The sequence below is a fragment of the Thermobia domestica genome, chromosome 4, assembly GCF_964235325.1.
Source record: "Thermobia domestica chromosome 4, izTheDome1.hap1.1, whole genome shotgun sequence".
NCBI classification, from domain to species: domain Eukaryota; kingdom Metazoa; phylum Arthropoda; class Insecta; order Zygentoma; family Lepismatidae; genus Thermobia; species Thermobia domestica.
The window spans coordinates 278125782-278147853 of NC_137457.1; the positions used below are offsets into that span (position 1 = coordinate 278125782).

At 35.8% G+C, this 22072-nt stretch overlaps 1 protein-coding gene across 4 annotated transcripts in view; it reads left to right on the forward strand.

The window, feature by feature from the left end:
- Positions 1–8094: 8094 nt before the first annotated feature.
- The window catches only part of LOC145684081 (clavesin-1-like), a 52219-nt gene continuing 38241 nt past the window's right edge, over positions 8095–22072 (forward strand). Inside the window, exons 1-3 of one of the 4 annotated variants that reach the window (XM_081755953.1) lie at positions 8095–8211; positions 10303–10470; positions 18794–19335. In XM_081755953.1, the coding sequence (XP_081612079.1) occupies positions 10338–10470; positions 18794–19335 (675 nt within the window). In that variant the 5' untranslated portion in view covers positions 8095–8211; positions 10303–10337. Of the gene's footprint in view, positions 8280–10302; positions 10471–18793; positions 19336–22072 lie in introns of all 4 variants that reach the window. The other 3 variants (XM_081755952.1, XM_081755954.1, XM_081755955.1) reach the window with 3 other exon arrangements.

Below are 22072 nucleotides of genomic sequence, written 5' to 3' on the forward strand. Positions count from 1 at the left end.
TCCCGTAATCTCATGTTAAATAAATATGGCAACCTTTATATTGACTTGACGTTTACCCAGGAAATTGAGAAGAAAATAAGAGTAACTCCACTGGGAATAAATTGCTTTCCCATATATGAAGGGACGCAATCTTATCGTTTATTTATACCCTTCCGTGATTGAAGCATAAACGCGGTCTGTTTATGTTTTGGGCTCACGTCAAGTAATCAGTCTGTTTCATTCACAAGGGCGGTTTGGTGTTACTTGAATGATAATCTAGTTGGACAAAGACAGTGTGGCAGTAGAGTATTGAGTTGAGCTTAATATTAAATGAGTTAGTGAATCTTGTCTGTCTTGTATTGTGTAAGAAAATAAAAACTGTTGTATTTCTTATTTTCCCTATACCCATAGGCCTACGTTTTTGGAAGTGTGCGTGTGTAATTGTGTGAGTCACAATGGATACTCTACCAAAGGAACAACGTGCCAATTTGCTTGAGTGTTACGTTCTTAGTAGGAAGTCGGCTACAAAAACGCAAGGAAAGACGCTTTCACAGTGGGATGTGAAAGTAAGCAATAGCCAAATTATTCGTCTTTACAAGCAGTTTCAAAATAACTGTTTTAGGAAGGAACATCTTTCTCAGACAACGAAAGGCAGGACCGCCTGTAAGGAACTCTTGCGAGGACACTATACGCAAAGTGGTTCATTCTGTACTTAGTTCACCGAGAAAATCAGTTCGTCGCCGGAGTGTGGCACTCAACGTCAAAAGAAGTTCGCTGAGTAAGATATTGCGTGTGCTTGAAGTTAAGGCGTACAGGATGAAGATTGTACATAAATTACAAGATGATGATTTGCATGCCAGAATTTTATTTAGTAACTGGTTGATAGACAAATCAAATAAAACCCCCATGTTTTTATTTCAGATTATAATGTCAGATGAAGCTAAGTCTTTTTTTAATGGAACTGTGTCTTTGTCACATGCACTGTTCTGGGGACCCAGTCCACCGGTGGAAAAAAATTGAACGCTGTGCAGATCAAAGGGGTATTGTAGTATGGATGGGACTAACAGCAACTGATGTAATAGGGTCGTTTTTCTCCGAAACGTTAGTCAACTTACATATCAAAATATGTTGCGAGAATTTCTTCTCCCTGAACTTGATCGCTTAAATCTTGATCCACACAATGATATGTGGTTTTAACAGGATGGTGCTCCAGCACATCGTACTAGGGCGACATTACAAATTTTAAGAGGGAGGTTTGGAAACCGTTTAATAAGTATGGGTTCGATGTTGAGTGGCGAGTTAGAAGTCCTGATCTAACCCCATGTGACTTCTTTCCGTGGGTCTTTCTTAAGCAAGAAGTTTACAAAACTCCTTCAGCAACACTTGAAGAACATCGACAATCGATACAGCGTGCCGTTGAACAGATAACTCCGGACACTCTTGAAAACATCTTCACAAAGACCCTTGTTCACAGAGTGAACTTATGTTTAGCACATTTCAGAGATCACATGAAATAAATTGCAATCTGAACAGGTAAGACAATATTTCAAATATTTCTGTGTATTAAATAGCTATTAATATGTTTCAATAAGAAAAAGACATTTCGAATGCAGTCTTGCAAGGATAAGTAATTAACAAAACGTGGAACTCATGCCATGTTCTATTCATTGTTTTCAATATCAAACAAACAGATAGCTACCATTCCTTGCAGTACCTGAATTACAAAATTAGGCTTCTTCACCATATAGCAATATGACCTTTTCAGTATGGTCATGTGCACCCGTTGGAAGGACTTTTCTGCATGTGTTCCATGGCAGCTAAAATCCTTATTTCCAACAGCACAGTTTCATACTTGCTAATACATCAAACATGAAATTTTAACTCCGTGACCTTTGACCTTTAATGACATTGTTTACCTTTTACCTGTGCCCATACACATCCTTTGGAAGGACCTTTCTACATGTGCTCTATGGTACCTGAAATATTTTTTAAATGTCGCAGTTCCATACTTTCTAACACATCAAACATGGTATTTTAACCATGTGACCTTTGACCTTTTATGAAATTGTTGACCTTTTTCCTATGCCCATAGACACCAATTGGAAGGACCTTTATGCATGTGTTCTATGGTAGCTCAAATCAGTTTTCTAACGTCGCAGTTTCATACTTGCTAACACATCAAACATGACATTTTAACTGCATGACCTTTGACCTCTGATGATATTGCTGACCTCTTCGAGTTGCTAAAAAGGATCTTAGATAAATCCTTTATGCATATGCTTTTTAACATTATCTTCAACTGAATTAATCGTGCACAATAAGCTGTTGAAAAGGGAGCTTTCTCCGCAAAGGTCACAGATGACATGGTAGAGGTCACGGGGTCACGATTGCGCAAATTTCTCGTTATCACATTGTTTCGGATTAAAATTTATGTCGATATACCAATTTTTGCTACCTGAGATGGATATTCAAAAGAATGGCATGTGAGACTACTATTTAACATTGAAATCCCATAAGGAAAAAATCGCATTTTGACCTTTGACCCTGTAACTCCGCAGACTCTAGCACCCAAGACTTCGTTTTGCTATCAGACAAATCTTCTGACCTTCCTCTAAATTGCCTGCAAATTTCACAGTTCTAGCTCTTACGAGTGCTGAGTACTATGAAATTAAAGTTTACACACGAATTATGGGACAGTCTGTATATTGACAACAAGTTATCGTGGGAACAGCATGTTAATTATATTTCTGGAAGACTCTCAAGAGTAATATATCTGCTAAAACAACTAAAAAAATCATGTTCCTGATAACTATGTCAGATCGGCTTACTTTGCTTTTTTTTCAGAGTATAATTTTAAATGTATATTGTTATTGTAATTTATTTTGTAATGTCATTTCATCATTAATTTAGTTATAGATCATTATTTATTTATACTTACGTATCAATATTGTATCACATTTTGACGTTGTCTATTGCTATGTATAGCTTAACGACAATAAAAGTCTTTATTATATATATATATATATATATATATATATATATATATATATATAAATCTAGTTCTATTATTGTTTTCTGAAAGTATAGGTGGAATTATTTTACAATTACTTATCGTGTACATAATAATGCCCGTTCAATACTATATGGACGTAGTAACCTTCCTTGTCATTTGAAAATTTTGAGTTACAACTCCCTGGGAATCTTCAGGGACCCTGGAACAAGACGTTTTTACTTTAAATAGTTGTACTTTAAAAATAATGCCACAGGTGCTTTCTTGTTTTCACATTTGTTTCACCATTTCCGATTTATAGGGGTGGTCATGGACTTTTCAATTATGTTTTTGTTTACATTTTGACCCGCCTCCATTTTGCATGGGATTGTCGTAGAGAGTCGAGACTTGTTTCGTCATCTTTCATTTTGCAACAGCTTTCAAATGATGTACTACCTAACCCCTATTGCCATTTGAAACTTTTGAGTTATACCTCGTCTGGGACTCTGCGGGGAATCCTGGGGCAAACTTTTTTGCCCCAAAACGTTTGTCCTTAAAAATGATGGGATACTTTTTCCATCTACCCATCTACCATCTACCCGAATTTTTCATCTACCCAACTGTTTTCGAACAAATGACCCAGTTAAAATTATTCTGCCAGCTAATAGCTTTTACACTACGAAATATGTTCTAACTCAAGATATCCCGACCGGTGACACGTATAACTTTGGGATTCGTCTAGTTATAACATATTAAATGCAAACACAATTGTGTCTTTTCAGATCTCAGCGGAGCCAGTTCGTGACCTTCCCTTGTGAGTCTCTTATTAATCACTGCATACTGAAGGCAACCAAATTGTACTTGGGAAAGAAAAAAAGACAAAATATCATTTTCAGATGATACTGTAAAACGAAGAATTAATGAAATGGCCTTGGATTTAAGAGTTCAGGTATTTGAAAAAGTTTTTAAATAAATCAATTACAGCGGACATATCTCAGTATTGTCATTTAATAGTGTACTATCAGTTTGTAAATGAAAATAGGTTAATGAAATAAATATTGTTTTCTAAAAGTTTGGAGACGTCATCCAAAGGTTCTGACGTTTCTTCTGCTATCAGTAATTTTAGAGCTGAAATTGTCTTGGAACAGAGTAATAGGAATTGGTGTTCTAACTCCAGCAATGTTAGGTTCCCGATCTAGATTTATAAAGCTGACAAAGGACAGAAATACTACAATAGACAAGTCTTAGCTGCAAAAAAGTTTACCAGAAAACCTAAAGCAGGCATTATCATTATCTATTAAAGTTGTTAATTGTGTGAAATCAAGTGCCTTGAATACTCGTCTCTTTTAAGTTTTGTGTGACGACCTCAATACAGGAGCGTCATTTCAGATTTTGCTTGGGGGGGGGGGCAAGACCCCTTGATATAAGTAAAATTTCGCGTTTTTCACTGATTTACTACTATTCTATTGATAAAATCTATATACATCTCAAACTCAGGGGGGGGGGCAAATGCCCCTCCCTGCCCCCCTAAACGACGCCCCTGCCTCAATACTGAACATGAAGCTTTACTTTTCTATACGGGAGTTCGTTGGTTGTCGAAAGGTAATACTTAAGTAGGCTGTACGAGCTTAAGTCAGATGTGGAAATATTTCTCCTAAGTCAGTGGTCGAAGTGAGAATGTATGCGGTGGCATACCATACCGCCTCTGGTTTTTCAGTAATGAGGACATACCGTCTCTGGTTTTTAAGTGTCAAGACAATATCTAAATGGCCGGTATGTTGAGTTAAAATCATAATAAAACATACCGCCACTGCTTTTTTCCACCTCGAACACTGTTCTAAGGGTAGGGAAAGTGTGGAAATATTTCATATCTTGCTAACGTTTTTCAAACATCAAATAATCTCAATCTCAAACTCCAAGGTAGAAACACGAACATACTAACTTCTTATGACGCGACAAGAGCTTTCATGGAGAGATCATATTATGAAGACACCATCTGAATGCTTCTACGCCTAAGTTTTATTCTTTTTCTCGATTAAATGAACTTCTCGACAAAAATGTGTGATTTCATCTTCTGAAGAGAATATCAACTCAGCCGTAAACTCAATCTATAATAAATTCAAGAGATATTTTCCTGATTTATGTGAAGAAGATTGGCGGTGTAAATTAGCAAGAACACCTTTTACAATTGACGTGAATTTACTTTCACATGAAATTCAGAAGAAAGCAATTGAATTGAAATGCGATTCAGGTGACAAAGAACTGTTTCAGTCAACATCTTTAGAATTATTTTCGGTTTGTTTCCTGTTTTTTTTATCCAAGAGTAGCAAAAGAAGTCTTCAAAGTTATTGTTCAGTTCTCGACAATTTAAATATGTGAATCAGAATTTCCGACACTGACTACAATAAAATCAAAGTATCAGAACTGTTGTTTGGAAGTGGAAAGTGATCTCAGGCGTGTTTTGTGAAACTTATCACCGATTATCAAGAAACTTGTGAAGGAAAAGCAATGTCAGCGATCACACTGAAATTTTTCTTTGCCCTTATTTGATAAGTTTTTGAAGACCATCTATCCATACTGAAATAGCAGTTTGTACTCATTTTTGATAATTTTGTAAAATAATAATAATAATAATAATAATAATAATAATAATAATAATAATAATAATAATAATAATAATAATAATAATAATAATAATAATAATAATAATAATAATAATTTCCATAATTGTTTAGTTTTTAATAAAAAATAAAAATCTTAAATAGGAATAGGAAAGACAATGTCAAAGATGTGGAGTTTTGAAGTTCGCTTAAGTATAAATGCTTATTCAAGTTGTGTTTTATTCACAATTTCACATTTTATTTTTGTCATTGTTTGCGCCCCCTTTGCTTGCTCTTCACACCTCTAGGTTGGAAACCAATGCAATAGAGGAATAAGATCAAAGAACCTATTCCTCGGACGCTGAATTCATATAAAAAAAATCACTATTCGCTATCCGTTAGGCCTATTGTTTTTTGTTCTATGGCAATAAAAGATGAAACCAAAAACCTTAATATCAATCACTTCCTGTTTGAATAAAGGATCAAGGGAGGAGATAGAATCGATTCTTGGGATCCTGAATCGATTGAAAAATCTCGATATTTGTTACGGTTTTTACTCTATGAAAATCAGTATTGAAACCAGAAGTACTATTAAATTCAATCTCGATATAGGGTAACTGTCCCAATAATTGACAGTGTACCAGTAATTGACACTGTCGTCCTTTTTCCGACGCTACAAGACTGCGGGACTAGGTACAAGTAAATGCTGCCACCTTTTCTTCCTTTGCAGTGTTGTTAATCCCACACCACTGTTAATATTTGCCTCTAAGTAGTAGTTCTCCAAAGAAAACAGAAAATCGATGGATAGTGCAAACTAGTACTATAGTAGCTATATTAGCGAAAGAAATAAACATGTTTATCCAGGTGGAAACTTATAAATCAGCTTGATAAGTTGGTAGAAAATTATATGGTTCATTAGAATAAGATATTAGGAGATGTCAATTACTGGTGAATCTCACAAATCTTGGTGTCAATTACTGGTACAATGATCAACTTTTCGTATACATATTGTAAAAAATAATAATTATTAGTCTATTATTTTTATGATGGTCTATATAGATGAAGGAAGGATGCCTTCGTACCTCTACGAGAGATCAGTAAGCCAGGCTCATTTAAAGGGTGAAGAAACTTGCAATTTGTCAAACACTGTTCTTATACTGTCAATTATTGGGACAGTTACCCTAGTGCTTCGAGTGGTGATGATATACTCTTGAGACGCTGTATCGATTGCAAAAATAAGTTTGCCACTATCTGTTACAGTCTATGTTCTATTGTAATAAATGTTGAAATTATTAATTATTAGTACAAATTATCAAAAGAGATTATTAATTTGAACCACATCCGGTTTGAATAGAGGATTGACGGTAAAGATTAAAGCTATGCTTGGCAAGCTGAATCGATTGCAAAAACTGCGTTTCTATATCTCTTACTGTTTTTGCTCTAGAAAAATCAGTATTGAAACCGGACATACTAGTAAATTTCAAGTTCCGGCACTTCTAGTTTTGATAAGAGTGTGACGGGTATTGTATTCTTTTGAGACCCTGAATAGATTGCATAAAATTGTTTATCGCTATATGTTACTATTTTGGTTATATAGTGATAAATATTGAAACCTGAAATGGTAAATTTGAATAAAGGGTTATTCCCGGGTTGAATAAAGGGTTATTGGAAAGGATATAACCTATTCCTAGGGAGTTGAATCGATTGCAAACATTGGATCTTGATATCGTTTACCGTTTTTGCTCTATGGAGGTCAGTATTGAAACTGGAAGTAATACTAAATTTGAACCACTTCCGGTTTTGCCAGTGTTGTGAACACTTGAGTTATGTTGTTTTGAGATGATGAGTCGGTTGTAAGAAACAGCTTCTTGCTATCTGTTACCATTTTCATTATATGATGATAAACGTTTCACATGAAAATAGTTAATTTGAACCACTTCCGGTTTCAATAGAGGGTTGATGTAGGAAATGAAACCTATTCTTGGGACTTTGAATTAATTGCAGAAAAGAAAAAAAAACGCTTCCGAATAACTTCTACTGTTTTCACTGTGATATCTGTTGACAGACAGCCGGACGGACAAAGTCGTTCTATAAGACTTTTGACACGCATAGCATATTTTGGAAGTCTAGAAATATATTCTACATTGCTAATGAGAAAAGAATATTATATGTAAAGATATCAAAATCTATTACCAATTCGTTCCATATTATCTGAGACACATAGGGCATAATTCCGTCTCAGTCTTCGCAAAATTTGCGGAACACATCACAACGCAAAATATGCATTAGAAATTTTGAATTACGAGATTATGAAAAAAGTAGCAAAGCTACTGGAATCTTGTTTTATACTTCTCAAAATTTGTGGATCGAAGAAAACGCACATAATGCAGCAAATAATTGTAATTGATATTCCAACTATCAGAAACTACTGTATAATGCAAATCTTGCATTGTATTAACGCAAACTGCTACTGAATGGGGCCCTTAACCCTCCAATTTCGCTTTTCGTATTCGGAGAAGAAATTTGCTCAATTCTGACTTCCACCGTCAGTAAGTCACCGTCTCGATTGTCGTGTTGATAAATTTTGTGGATGCAAGACGCAAGTATTTAAAAGAAACTTACGAACAAAATGTGCATTTAAAGGTATGACAGCAGAAAGACATTTTAAATTATGATTGTCGGAATATTATAGTTTTCGAGTGATTATTCAGGTATATTTATTTCTTTGAAATTTGAATGTACTAGGATCGGATTCTATAATTGTAGATTGATTTGATCAGAACTATTGATTTAAAAACTAAGAAGAGAAGAGGTTATAATTGGTGATAGAGTAGGAAGTGCAGATTGAGCATAACCTAGCACAAAAAGTATGGCTTAAGGTTAGAGATGCCCCTCTAGTTTCAAACCTACAAAGAAAAAAAAAAAAAAAAGTCACGTTACCTTTTAAAACACGACTACCATGGTCCTGAAACATTGAAACCTTCAGCTTCTTGCAAGTAATACCAGCTTCTACATATAATTTCAGGGGTTAACTGCTGTATCACCGGACCAATTTTAGGAAATTTACCGGGTCAATTGGAGAATTTATTTAAGATTGTGAGTATGGGCAAATTAAAGACTTTCCCAAATTTTTCTTGCCCTTTTTCCAGTCTATGGATCCGAATAGTAAAACAAGTGTACCTCCGAGAAATAGTCCACCCGCCTCCACATACAGTGCCGCTTATAACATCAAAAACAACCAAAAAATACAACCATTTTCTTAACTTTTACTATTCCCCTTACCTGACTTTCACTCATTCTTCCTCACAAACTTAAATGAATTCTCCAATAGACCCCTAAATTTCTTAAAATTGGTCCGGAGATTCAGCATTTATGCTATATCGCCGCACCACACGAAAAGCGAAAAAAAAAGTACCGTAATGTACTGCATTTTGTTAGATTAGATTAGTTCGAGTTATAATCAGTTACCTTCAGAACAGTGGCGCGTAAAATTTTATAATTTGGAATAGAAAAGTACTATTTTCGTATAAATACGGCGTCGGGATGTATGGCATAAAAACTACAGTGCAAGAAACACAAACTAACGTATGCTAGAAAACCATTAGAAAGCGCGAATGCCATCCTAATCGAGTCAGGGTAAGGCGAAGCTGCTGGGTACGCGTGTAAGCGAGGGTAGTGAAAACGGGTTTTGGCTATAATACGAGTTTCAATAGCACTTGTCATGGTTTCATGCTGTAACGCTCACAACTTCTGTACTTTGGGCAGAAATATACCGCAGCAGTGGCCACCTAGCAAGTTAGGTTGATTAAGTTTAGACATTCAATATTTTTGTATAATTTTAAAAAACTGGAACACAATACCCATGTCAGAACCTTGACATACACGCCATTTCCACATTTGCCTTTTTCGCCACTAAATCGTAACAAGTGTACCACTCCGCCAAATAATCTCTTCCGCCTCCACATGCCGCTTACAACATCAAAAACACCTTACAACAACAAACTTTTTAACTTCAACTATTCCCCTCGCCTGCCTTTCACTCACTCTTCCTTATTCTTAAAATTGGTCTGGCGCAGGGGCGGATCCAGGACCGAGTTCTGGGGGGGGGGGGGCGGTGGGTTGTCATACTGCTACTTTTAAGGGCTCCAAACTTTGGGATGGGTTTTATTTATATAGGGCCTATATATAAAATAGGAAAGTTTCCTTTTTTTTGGGGGGAGCGATCGCTTCCCCCTGGATCCGCCCCTGGTCTGGTGATACAGTACCCAAAATTTCTCGTATTAAGCAAAATTTTACTCCCAAGCTTACGCACCTAAAAGATCACACACAAAAATCCTCTCAATTACAATTTCTTACCTCCTTTCTATGTTTAGTAAAGGCGGAGGGTCATGGTTTTATAACGCTATCCTATGATCTCAAGTATTCCTGACAATGAAAATTAGCATTTAAGGTAAGGTATTATCTTAGACCTTATATCGTTTAAAGTATTTCTGTTCAACCATTAAATTAGCATTTAAGGATACGTATTATCTTAGACTACATATTGTTTCTACTTTGTAGCTAATCTAAAATTCAGCAAACCCTTATTTATTTATTCCTGGTTATAGACTTTGAGGAAAGTAAAAGCACAACGAAATCGAAAATTTAATAATTTGATTCATGAATAGGATACAATGAAAGTAAGGTAATAAAAATTGCGTGCTTTACAGAATATTACATAGTGGTTATCTTCAGTCTTCCTTTGCAGGACGGAGATCTGAGAGAAGAGCATGGCTGAATATGTGGAATACAATTGGCATATGAAGAATCTTAATCTGTCCTCGGAGAAGAAAGAAGTAGTGCTGGACACAAAACAAGCTATACAGGCTGTTCGGGATCTGATTCACACACGTCCAGACATAGGTAAAAATTAAAGGTGGAAGGTTACTAAAATACTGATGGAAGGTTAAATTATTGAACTTATTTTTTAACGACGTAATCTGTAGCTGAACTTTTCTGTGGTGGCATATAGCGGGTAAAAGAACTATAGTTGTTTTCAAAACTAAACCTTAAGTTTTCTTATCAGCAGTAAAACCATCAAATAGTTGTTAGCGGGCATTTGAGGTTTGTCAACCAGTTTGATGTTGCCGGTATTACAAAAGCTTAGCCGCTCTCCCTGTCGCCAGGGTAAACAATGAAGGCTGGAACTATTCTCCTTATTGAGTGTTGCAAACCAATAAGCTGATAAATAAAACAAGAATAACCATTTAAAATAGGATAAAATACGTACAGGTCATTCAACAAGTAATTTTCTCTCCTATTAATAATAATAATTATAATAATATAGTTTTTACGCCGGAGCCGGTACTGAGAGCTGAATAAAGTTCTACCTGAGTTGGAGCGGCAACACCGGAATCTAGTTACAATGAAGAATTTATGGTAGGGACAAGTAAACCCTTAGATCTTGACCTTCGAGGAAAAAATTGGTTATGTTCTGTCGCGTACTATAACTATCATGCCACTTGTAAAAAATGCCCATTCTTGGATAAATTTCTAATTGTGTTTTTTGTACTAATTTGAAAATGCTGAATCCAATGGAAACTATTTTCAGACATATCCGTCAATGGGGTGGCGAAAAATAAATGATCTCAAATTTGGGAGTATTGCTTATGCCAATAGTAAAACTATCAACACTTGGATACATTTCTAACTGCGATTTTTATATTACGTAGACGATGCTAAATCCAATGAAATTGTTTTCAAACATATGAGGTTTTGCTGTAAGTAATTTGTACTTAACATATTAAGGAGCTTACGCGAGAGATATAGTCATAGCAATAACTAATTTTTTTTATTAGAAATCTAGAGATCGACACCAATATTCCTGAACATTCTGTTTATGGTGAAATGAAAGAATAGAATTTTGAGGAATTGTTTTAGTGGGTGTAATTTATGTTTATTCGTGTCTGTTGCAATGTTCCAAGTGTACCGTATCATGACTATGCATTGACAAATATGAAGTGAGTACATACCTTAAGTTCGTTGGTGTAGACTTATCTAATTCAAGTTCTGTAGACGACACACTTCAGTATCCAGATCGACTCCCTGGTTGGATACAAAGTCTTGCTTGTGGTATAACTAACGACTTTAGGGACTAATGCCACGACTTTAGGGAGTCGAAGTCGTTTTGTTCTTCGACTAGTGCTGAGGTCATGCATTTACTGTACTTGTGGTGAAAAAATAGGTACGTGTACCTACAGAAATATCCTATCATCATGGAACGAACTTACCCGATGACTTGACTCTGGTGGAAGCAAATTCAAAGACAGAATTACAAAGCAATTTTTACGGAAGAAGTTCTTAAATGAGTTTTTAAATATCCAAAGTTTCCTTTCACTGTCCTTTGCAAATCATGTTGAAGAGTATTAAATTAAAAGTACAATCACGGACAAAAGTTTAATAAATGAGTTTAACGTAATCCGTGACACATATCCTCCATTTATGGGGTCACGAGAAATATAACCTCAAAATTAGGATGTCTGAAGTACTTCTTATGCCAGAAGTAAAAGCGTCCGCTTTTGAATTCGTTTCTAATTTCAGTTTTTATACTAATTTTTAGGACACTGAATTCAATAGGACTACTTTTAAACGTACGAGTCCATGAGGTTTAAAAAAAAAAAGTGATCTCAAATTTGGGATATAAATAAATATCCCAACTTTGAATTAATGTCCATAGAATTCCTAGAAAAGTGATCTCACATCTGGGATAAAAAGAAATATAAGTATCCCAATTTTGAGATAAGTTCTCTTGTGGCTCCATGGACGAGTCGATATGTTTGAAAATAGTTGGATTCAGGGTCCTGCAATTAGTACAACAAGTGCAATAAGAAATGTATTCAAGCGTGGGCAATTTTATTATTGACATAAGCAGTACCAAAGATTCCAAATTCGAGATCATTTTTCTAGGTATCCATGGACAATACTCTTTAAATTAGTTACATTGGATTCAGTATCCTCAAATTAGTGTAGTGTAGAAAGCACATTTAGAAATTCATCCAAGCGCGGGCATTTTTAAATCTGAAGTATGTGCATTTTAATTGAAAATCAATTAATATTGACATAAGAAGATTTATATATAATTGCTGATAGATGCTGTAGAATACATAACTCAAATATGAATAGTTTTACCTTATATAGTGAATTTTTATGATTCAGGCTATTTCAGTGTTTACTGATATTTTGTTCAAGAACATCTGAAAGTTGATAAACTGAAGGGATATGTTAAGGTTCCTCCCTGCTGAGAGAAAAGTAGATAACGTCATTTCTCCAAATTATATACACATGTATAAAAATAATAGTAGTAAAAATCGTTCCGTCGAAATTGTGTGTTGCTTAGTTCATAAGAGTTATCACTAATGCTAGTTCTTTATCCTTTCTGTATTAGTAAAAATGGAGCGAAATGCCAGATAATTGTTAATCACTTTTCACAACTAAAGCAAAATCACTTTCTTTTAAGAAGTATGCTGCATTTAATGTTAACCACTGAATTTAAATATTTGCCCATCGTGGACGTGAAAATCTGAGGAAGGAATTATTCCATTAGAGGTAATGAATTTAAGAAAAGTGCTTCACCTTGTGCTTATTACTTTAATTGAATGTTTCCTTCCTCTCTGGGAACGTCATCAGCTCCATTTTTGTTGCATCACTGAATCCTTACTTTTACATCTCCCATTGTGAGTTTGTTTTCTTTAAAGACCAATTAATGCAAAGTATTCAGTGACTTAATTTTGATTTTTGATCGCCATAATATTTGTCCCTGTATATTCCATCAATTCACTGTTTTTACAAAATCATTGTTCTCATTGATAATTTATGTGGAATTCCACAATATGTCTTTAATTTACGCTGTATGTGGTTGTTCCTCAATTTATATTTGGCTGCTGTGAACGTAATTCCACTGGCAGATTTAATAATTCGAAAATTTTGTGAATTGTAAGTGTAAGGCGATTGATCACTTATTTTGGCTTGTGTAGTTTATCAAAACCAAACGTACAATAGGAAATGTAAAAGTAAGGATCCAGTGACACTAATAAATATAGTGCTGATGACGTTCCCAGAGAGGAAGAAATTATTCAATTAGAGTAATAAACATGGAGGCACAAGGTGAGACGCTTTTCTTATGAATATGTGCGCTATCAGCTTCTATAAGTAAATAGAATGGATTTAGTAGAATGACTTTTTCCAATAAGCCGATTTCGTTTCAGTTATGGAAAGTGATTTACAGTTATCTGTAGTTTCCTTCTTCTTTTACTTTTACAGAAAGGATAAAGAACTAAAATTAATTATAATATTTATAAACTGTGCAATACATATTTTCTACTTTTCTATCAGAAGGATTCCATAGGGAGCGAGAAACCTTAATGCATGCTTTCAGTTTAGCAACACTTAGCTGTCATCGATAAAAATGTCGGCGAACACTGAAACCATTTGAGTGAATTAGAAAAAATCTGACACAAGGTAAGACAACTCATGTTTAAAGTTCATGTAAACTCAAAAAGCTACTTACTACGCTTTTACAACGTAAGATTGTTCATATCTAAAGTTCATGTAAACTCAAATGGTACTCACTGTTCAGAGTAGGACTATTTATACGGGGTGGCGTACGAATAAAAATGACATATTTAAGTTTTAGTTGTTACCTTTAGTAATGAAATAAAAATGATTAGATTACTACTAACTGGTTACTATTAATACATTCATGGAAAAGTGTCAATGCATCACATATTCAATGTGGGCACCTTCACATCAAATAACCTCATCAAGGCGGCTACAAATGTTTCTTATTACTCTGCGATACATGTCTTCAGGTATTTGAGTACATAACTGCACTATGTGAGCTCGAATTTCAAAAACCTTCTGGGTGTTTAGCCGAAGAATCAGTCCTTTAAATACTCCCATAGAAAAAAGTCACAGAGATTTAGATCAGGGCTCACATGTAGCCCAAAATAACCTTTATTGTTACGGTCAGGATAGCGATTAGAAATTACTCGATCACCGAACGCCATATTCAGAAAATTCAACACAGTGTTGGCGGTGTGGGGTTAGTTCCGTCGTCTTATTTGAAGCCACTGAGTTCCAGTAGGAAGACCAGTTGTGGGTAGCTGTGGAACAAAATCATTTCAAAGCATTTCCAAATATCGTTCAGAATTTACAGTATTATCAAACAACACAGGCCTGATCAGTCCATGACTTGACGAAGCTGCCCATACTGTAATTTTCGCTCTATGCTGATTCTTTTTGTGCACAACCTTGCAAAGCTTCTGTTGTCTAAAACCCGATGTTCTGTTTACAAACACTGTGGAAATTGATCTTATCAGGAAATCAAGTGTTGTTCATAATCTCATCCTTGCTTTTACACCATTGTGCAAACTATAGGCTTCTCCTTTTGTCGTTGGTGTGAGAGACCCGAGTTGGATTCCCGGCGGAGCTCATATAGTTCGAATTCCACATTAAACAGTAGGTCCCGTCTCATATAACCTCGCTGTTGAAAGGAATTCCAAATCACCTCTCAACATTTTGTCATTTGGTGATAACTTATGAAGTACAGCTATTTTATAGAGAAACATTTTCGACGACGAGATATTCCCATTTGCAGCGCAGCACGCCGAGTTGACTTATCAGGACTACATTGCATTGCAACTCGAAGAGTGGTGATGCTTTCTGGCGAGTGCACAGGAGCATTTCGAGGTCGTCTCTCTTCTTTCACACTTTCTTCTGCCTGAAACTTTTCGAAACAAACGAAGAATAGTATTCATTTCAGATGTCCATCGATATCTGAAATGGGCTCTTAATCTGCATTGTGTTGCTGTAACGCTTCATGTTTCTGCATAGAAAACGACTTCCGTTCACTAAACTGACAAATATGCGTGTTCAGCCAATCCTTTCCTTACAATGCAGGATTGCGATAAGCTTGCTTACTACGCACGCGTAACGATAAGTTTCCGTGACCTTGACTATCCGTATTTTTCCAGTGACTGCAAAAGGTGTTTGTGTGTTGTTTTAAATTTAACACGAAATAATTAAACTATTCATGCGCCACCTGCTAGTATTTAAAGTCCATGTAAACTCACTATGTTTTTCTTTATCCTGTAGCGAAATTCAAGCTAACATAGAAGTCGAATTTATGCCGATAACTTTCTACATCGTGAAGACAGTTAGTTACTTAAGAAATAAAAAACTATTTGAAAAATACACTAGTTAACTAAAACTTCTTCTTGCTACATAGCATACAAATCTTAATTTCGATCTGGGCAACCAACGACCATTAGGTTTCAGTTTTTTTTTTTTTTTTTAAACAAGCGATGGTAACAGTCACATATTTAACCCATTCAGGATTAAGTGATGTGGGATAATTTTGTGTTTTCGTGCACAGATGAATAATCTATCGATTTAGTTATTCAAAGTCTGGATACTGGAAGTGGGAAAACAACTCAAGTTATAAAGGAAAGAAATCCAACTCACAATTATTTCTATGGGAAAGCAGATTTGTCAGAATTTATAAATAGTTGTCTGTGCTTTAGTTTTATATGATACTTTATTTCTCGGTAACTGCTGGCCGCATCTGAATCAAATTTGGTGGGCAAGTGGCCCATCGTTTTAGAAATAAATACCTCTATACGTGGTGGTCGACTTCGGTCAGGGACAGGTTCGATTTGCAAACAGAGACTGAGTTCCAATAGCTTTGCACACCGGGAGCATCTAAGTTCGATTCACTTCGGCTTGTTTATTTTCTGACTTTTCCTTGATTAATTAAGAATGACTGAATCAGTGAATAAAAGAGCGAAACTATTTAGCATGAAACTTTGCTTGTGGCCTGTAGATAACTTCCAAGTCTCCTAATTGCTATTGGTCTTTTTAATGAGGTTAATTTCTCCTTACTTGGAAAGTTAAGCCTTTTATCTCTAACTGCCAGATAAAATAATTACTGAAATCTTTACACCACCATAGGACTAATTTTTCGATAAACCATCACTAACACAGAGAAAAGAATAATAATCGACAGTCAGCCTAACAACTCTGGCTAATGCCAATTTTCGTTACACTTTTCGGCCAGTTAAACTGTACGTTTTTATATTGTTTCATCCCGTAACAACAAGAACGATATGGTGCAGGGTGGCTCAGTGGTAGAGCGCTTATTTCTGTTGCGTGGGGTCCCTGGTTCGATCCCGGCCAAGTAAGTTTGTGGTGAACAACATCGTGTCCGTGGGTTTTCCCGGGGTACTCCCGTTTCCTCTCATTTCCTCATTCCACCAATTCTTCCATCATGATTCACTTGTTTTAATCATCGTCTCCCTTAGCCTAAAAGGCATATTCGTGGGACGTTAAACTCAGAGATTTCGTTTCGTTTCATTTCTAACAAGAACGTTTCTTGCGGGTAGTTACATGACCTTAATACTGTATTATGTCCATGAGCCATCATTTGTGAAGATAACACTGGAAAATTTTGATCTTATAAGTATTTGGCTCTCAGCTTGCGCCACGTGGGTTTTGTAGTAAACAAACACTGTGTACATGGGTTTCCTCGGGGTTCTTCCTTTTCCTCCAACTTTTCATTCCACCATTTCATTCATTGTCATCATCACCGTTTACTTTAGCGTACTCGACATAGTCGTGGGACATGAAACTGAAAGATTTCATTTATAAGTAGTACATGAATCACTGTTAGAAGAGTATTTTGTCACTGTTAGGAGTATTGAGTGACCAACATTAGACACAATCTGCTGCTTAACATTAATTATACAGTAACTAAATAAATAACTAATGTTTGAACAGAATTTTAAAAAATATATATAAATTATTGGTCATAAAAATTAGTTTTTCTAGATTGTCTCGAAAACTACGTATAAGAATTTGTCCTGCTTCATCTCATATTGTTTAGCTCGATGTGGTTTGTCGATTGGTATATGTATCATCTTTGAACAATATTAGAGTGAGGATTAGGGATTAGATTTCTGGATGTTCGGCATCTATGGCCATGTTAGCCCGTCACACATATGAGAGATGACGTCCCTCGGCCATCACATTGCCCGAGGAAGAAAGAAATGGGGAAGAAAGCGGCCTGCGACTATTATATTAGGCACCATCCTGGCATTTGCCTAGAGTGAATGAGGAAAATCGTAGGAAAATCTCCCTCAGGTTGGCTAAACTGCAAAAAACTGGTACACCTTTTTGGAGCGAATGTCCCCACCGGCAATCGAACTCGGGACTGCTCGCACCAAAAGGCAGGAGCGTAAGCGACTACGCTACACGGGGACAGTATTATAGTAAGCAAAAATTAAAGTTTGAGAGTTAATCATAATTTTTGGCTATATTTTGATTAATAATACTGTGTAGTGTCATCTTGCTAGCGTCATAATGGAAAGCTCGGAAAGTGTTTACTCCAGTATCAGTTCCAACTTAATAGGTGGCGTGGTTATTGTATAGGATCAATTTTTAGGTTTACAAAAAAAATTTTTTTCTTCTTGAAAACTGCTCATGAGGATTTACACTCGACCATATCATTTTATTCAAATCAATCGGAATTTCCACGCACGCGCATACTGACCCTGCTCCAAACCTCAAGTTTCATGAACTGTCCCGCTTCTACCTGGCTTCCAGGTTTTGTTCTTCTGGCAACCAGGTGGCGAGCTGCGATTGTCTGAAATACAATACTACCATTAACATCTTCGTAATAGAATTTTTGACAGCTGTTTTTGCGGCCATCTTGTATTATCCTAAAACAGTACTCATACATTCGTTTGTTTTAAACGAAAATTTGTCGAGTTTTCTACCTTTTGCCCATATTCTATGTAATCTAAATAATTTTGTAATGCCGCATGTAATTTCAGAGGAAAATAAAACTGATGGAGCCTCGCCAGCCATAGGCTCGATCTTGCAGCTACTCTCAGCCAATCACAGTCGCCACCTGGTCGCCACAAAACCTGAAAACCAGGTGGAGACAGAGCAATTTGAGAAAGTTCAGGGTTGGAGAAAGGTCAGAATCTGTGTGCACGTGGGGATTCCGATTGATTCAATGATATCTATTGGTGTATGGCTTATTTTTAGATTTTTTTTTTTTCGTTAAACGCTATTAACATTGTAGAATTTTAGGATGTAATATCAACTACGGTTTTTTGGTTACAGTAATTTTGATTCTAGATATTTTCTTGTATATGTAATGAATCTTGTCTTGCATATATTGTTGCAGGTTTTTTACGAAACGATGATGAATTTATTCTGCGATTCTTACATGCAAGAAAATTCAACGTGGAAGAAAGTTTTAATCTTTTGTGTAACTATTATTTGTATCGCCAGAAGCACAAGCATTTGTTTGTGAAATTCAACGCACATGAAAGCTCCATTCAGCAGGCTTTGCGTGACGGGTTTCCAGGTGTTCTGCCACAGCCGGACAAACATGGACGTTGTGTTTTACTCGTTTTTACGTCGAACTGGGACCACTGTCTTTACTCACTTACGACTATCTATAAAGCGATTCTTTTGTCGCTGGAGAAACTGATTGAAAAAGTTGAGAACCAAAAGAAAGGGTTTGTGATTATAGTGGACTGGAGCGAGTTCTCGTTTCGCCAGAGTACTAACCTCAATCCAAAAGTGTTAAAACTTATAATCGAGGGCCTTCAGGATTGCTTCCCAGCACGGTTTAAGGGTATCCATTTCATCAATCAGCCGTGGTATGTGGAGGCAATATTGACTGTGATTAAACCATTCCTTAAGGAAAAAACTAAAGAGAAGGTAAGAATTTGAATTAATTTACAGAGGTTGATTCATTTATATTGAGTTGAAGTCAATGTGCAACTGTATCGCGCATGCGCAACCGTAGCTGTGATATTATTACGAGGCAGGCAAGAATATCTCGTTAGCAGCGTTGCCAGACTATACGATAATTATCAAAACATACGATAATTTTGAGCTCCGGTTGGTAGAAAATAATAATTATAGAACGTACGATAATTTTAGGGTTGAATAGAATATACATTTTCCACTGGTATTTTCTTTGTGCATAAGGAAGAACAGTTGTTTGTACGGAGATGGACAGGAACAAAAATATCGACTGTAAAACGAAAGAGCAAACAAAATGACATTTTCCTTTTTGAATCCCAAACCGCTTCAGCGGACAAATCCCAGGTCAGCAAGATTACTATAAAATCACAGTGAAACTCGGTTCTCTTTTTTTGGTGGGCGAGGAGAACAAGCGAATTGATGATCCTAACTGCTTTTTCACTTTGCTCTCCCATTATACAGCTTTATAAGTCATGTGTGGAACATATATACATACATACACACACAGACACGCGCACACACACTCACACACACACACACACACACACACACATATACCGGGTGCACCATTTATAATGTCCCACCTTTATAACAGAGGAACCAAGAGAGAGAGAGAAGCGAAACTTTGCACAAAGAAACTACAGGAAGGGGGACATCTATCCATATATTGGGTACCATCACCAGGTGAACAGTGTTGCCAATCCAATATAAAGTTATGATTTTTTAAATGGAATGACCTAAATTTAATTTCATAATTCGAATCGGCAATGAAAACAGAGACGAAAGAGATGACACTCGCAGATCAGTGTTGCATACGTTTTGAGAAATAACGTTAAACGTGTGTCAAATTTAAACGCCTTTAACACACATAAGGAATGAAGTAGTAACTATTTATCCACATTAAATTAAACACTGGAAAGAACTCTTTAAAATGACTTCAAGTTTAGAAGGATCAGTTAAACAGTGTTGCCACAACAGAAGAGAGAAAAGTTGAGTTTGGAAATAGTGCAATAACTTGGAAAAGGTCCATAGTACAGTATGGTTTAAAATTCATAGAGCAAATCAGTATGTCATAAGGAGTATTGTCGCGTTTATTTGAGATCGATAAGTCAAGTACTTACCAAGATATTCGGTACTCTGTAAAAGCTGAGAATTTTGTGCTGTACAAGATGGTAACGCTGTTTCAAAATTCCCTTTTTTCCCTCACCGTTGGAGAAAACGTGAAGAAATGATTAAAACGAAATGAAACATTAATGAATGGACATACAATGAAATGAAACCCATTTGAGTTCTTGAAGGGACTAATTAAACGGAATGTGGATATAAATTGTTCTTGAGTTAGTAATACGAATTCACATTTCAACAAAATGGTAGAAATACGTTTACAAGAGTTACCTAATAACTATTTCGTGCGATGAATATACTTATTCTCGTGCAACTTTAGGAGGGTAATATCGAAACAATTCAATATCATCCATCTGTAAATATTACCGACCTGTTACCATTTCTTTTTTAAACACGAATTAATGAAATAAGTAACAATGTGTTGCAATTGAAGCAATACAAAAGATGGTTTCCAAGCACAATTTCGTTGGCTGTGTTGTAGCTTGTGGGTGTAGGCAAGTGGGTGTAACCAAGATGATTACCAACTTCCTTCGTTTGCTAACATACGTCTAAGGGGATTATTCGGAAGCAATGTTCAAGAAATTGTACATACAAGAAATCATTATAACTGCTGTGCCGATGATCACTAACAAAATGGTAAATATTGCTTTGCGTTGACGCAATCCATAACGGAATAGTTCCCCAAGTCTTTCGCATTATACATCAGTTCAAGAAAGAAATTTCTTTGTGTGGTATACTTAGTACATATGAACTCTCACTTAGAAACCTAAAATTTTAAAGTCATTGGCCTTGAGTACTTATTTTTATTTATTATTATTTTGCTACCATATTATAAATCTCTGTAAAGGTTAGCTGTATGAGTTGTACCCTATATGCACCAATGAAATAGACATTTTTCTGTAAATACATAATTATATGTACTATAAAAGTCATGTACTTTTTTTAAATTTCTACTTTCAAGCCAGCTTGTCAAACTGCACGTTATCTTCTGTATTTGTCAGCTCATTTATTGAATGTGTAGTTACAATTCATCGAATAAGTTTGAAACGCGCTACTGCCTTTCGTGTGAAGCTCGACATAATGTTTTAAGCACATTTTTAGGAATATTTCTCGTTCAGGTTTACTTTTGCCGCACCACTCGAAATAATTGTTCAAAAATTAGAATTCTTTCACAAATTCCTTCTTATTGTTTACTAAATAATTTGCGCTGGCCGACACGAAAACATCTCAAATTGCATAGTTAAATTTCAAGGGGACTATCATAATCAATTGTTGAAAAATTAAAATTCTGCTAGGATTTGCGTGTAAATACGGCGTCCGGATGTATACATAGAAACTGCAATGAAAAAAACAAGAAAGAACATGTGTTAGTAGGCCACTAAAAAGCACGAATGCTATCTAACCGAGTCACGGGAGGTGGTGCATCCGAAGGGACAAGGTGCGTCAGCGATGGTTGGTATATGCAAAAATGAGGATAGTGAAAACGAGTGGATTTTGGCAGATATGAGTTTCAATAATACTTGTCACGGTTTCATACTTGTAGCGTTCCACTTGTAAACATAAA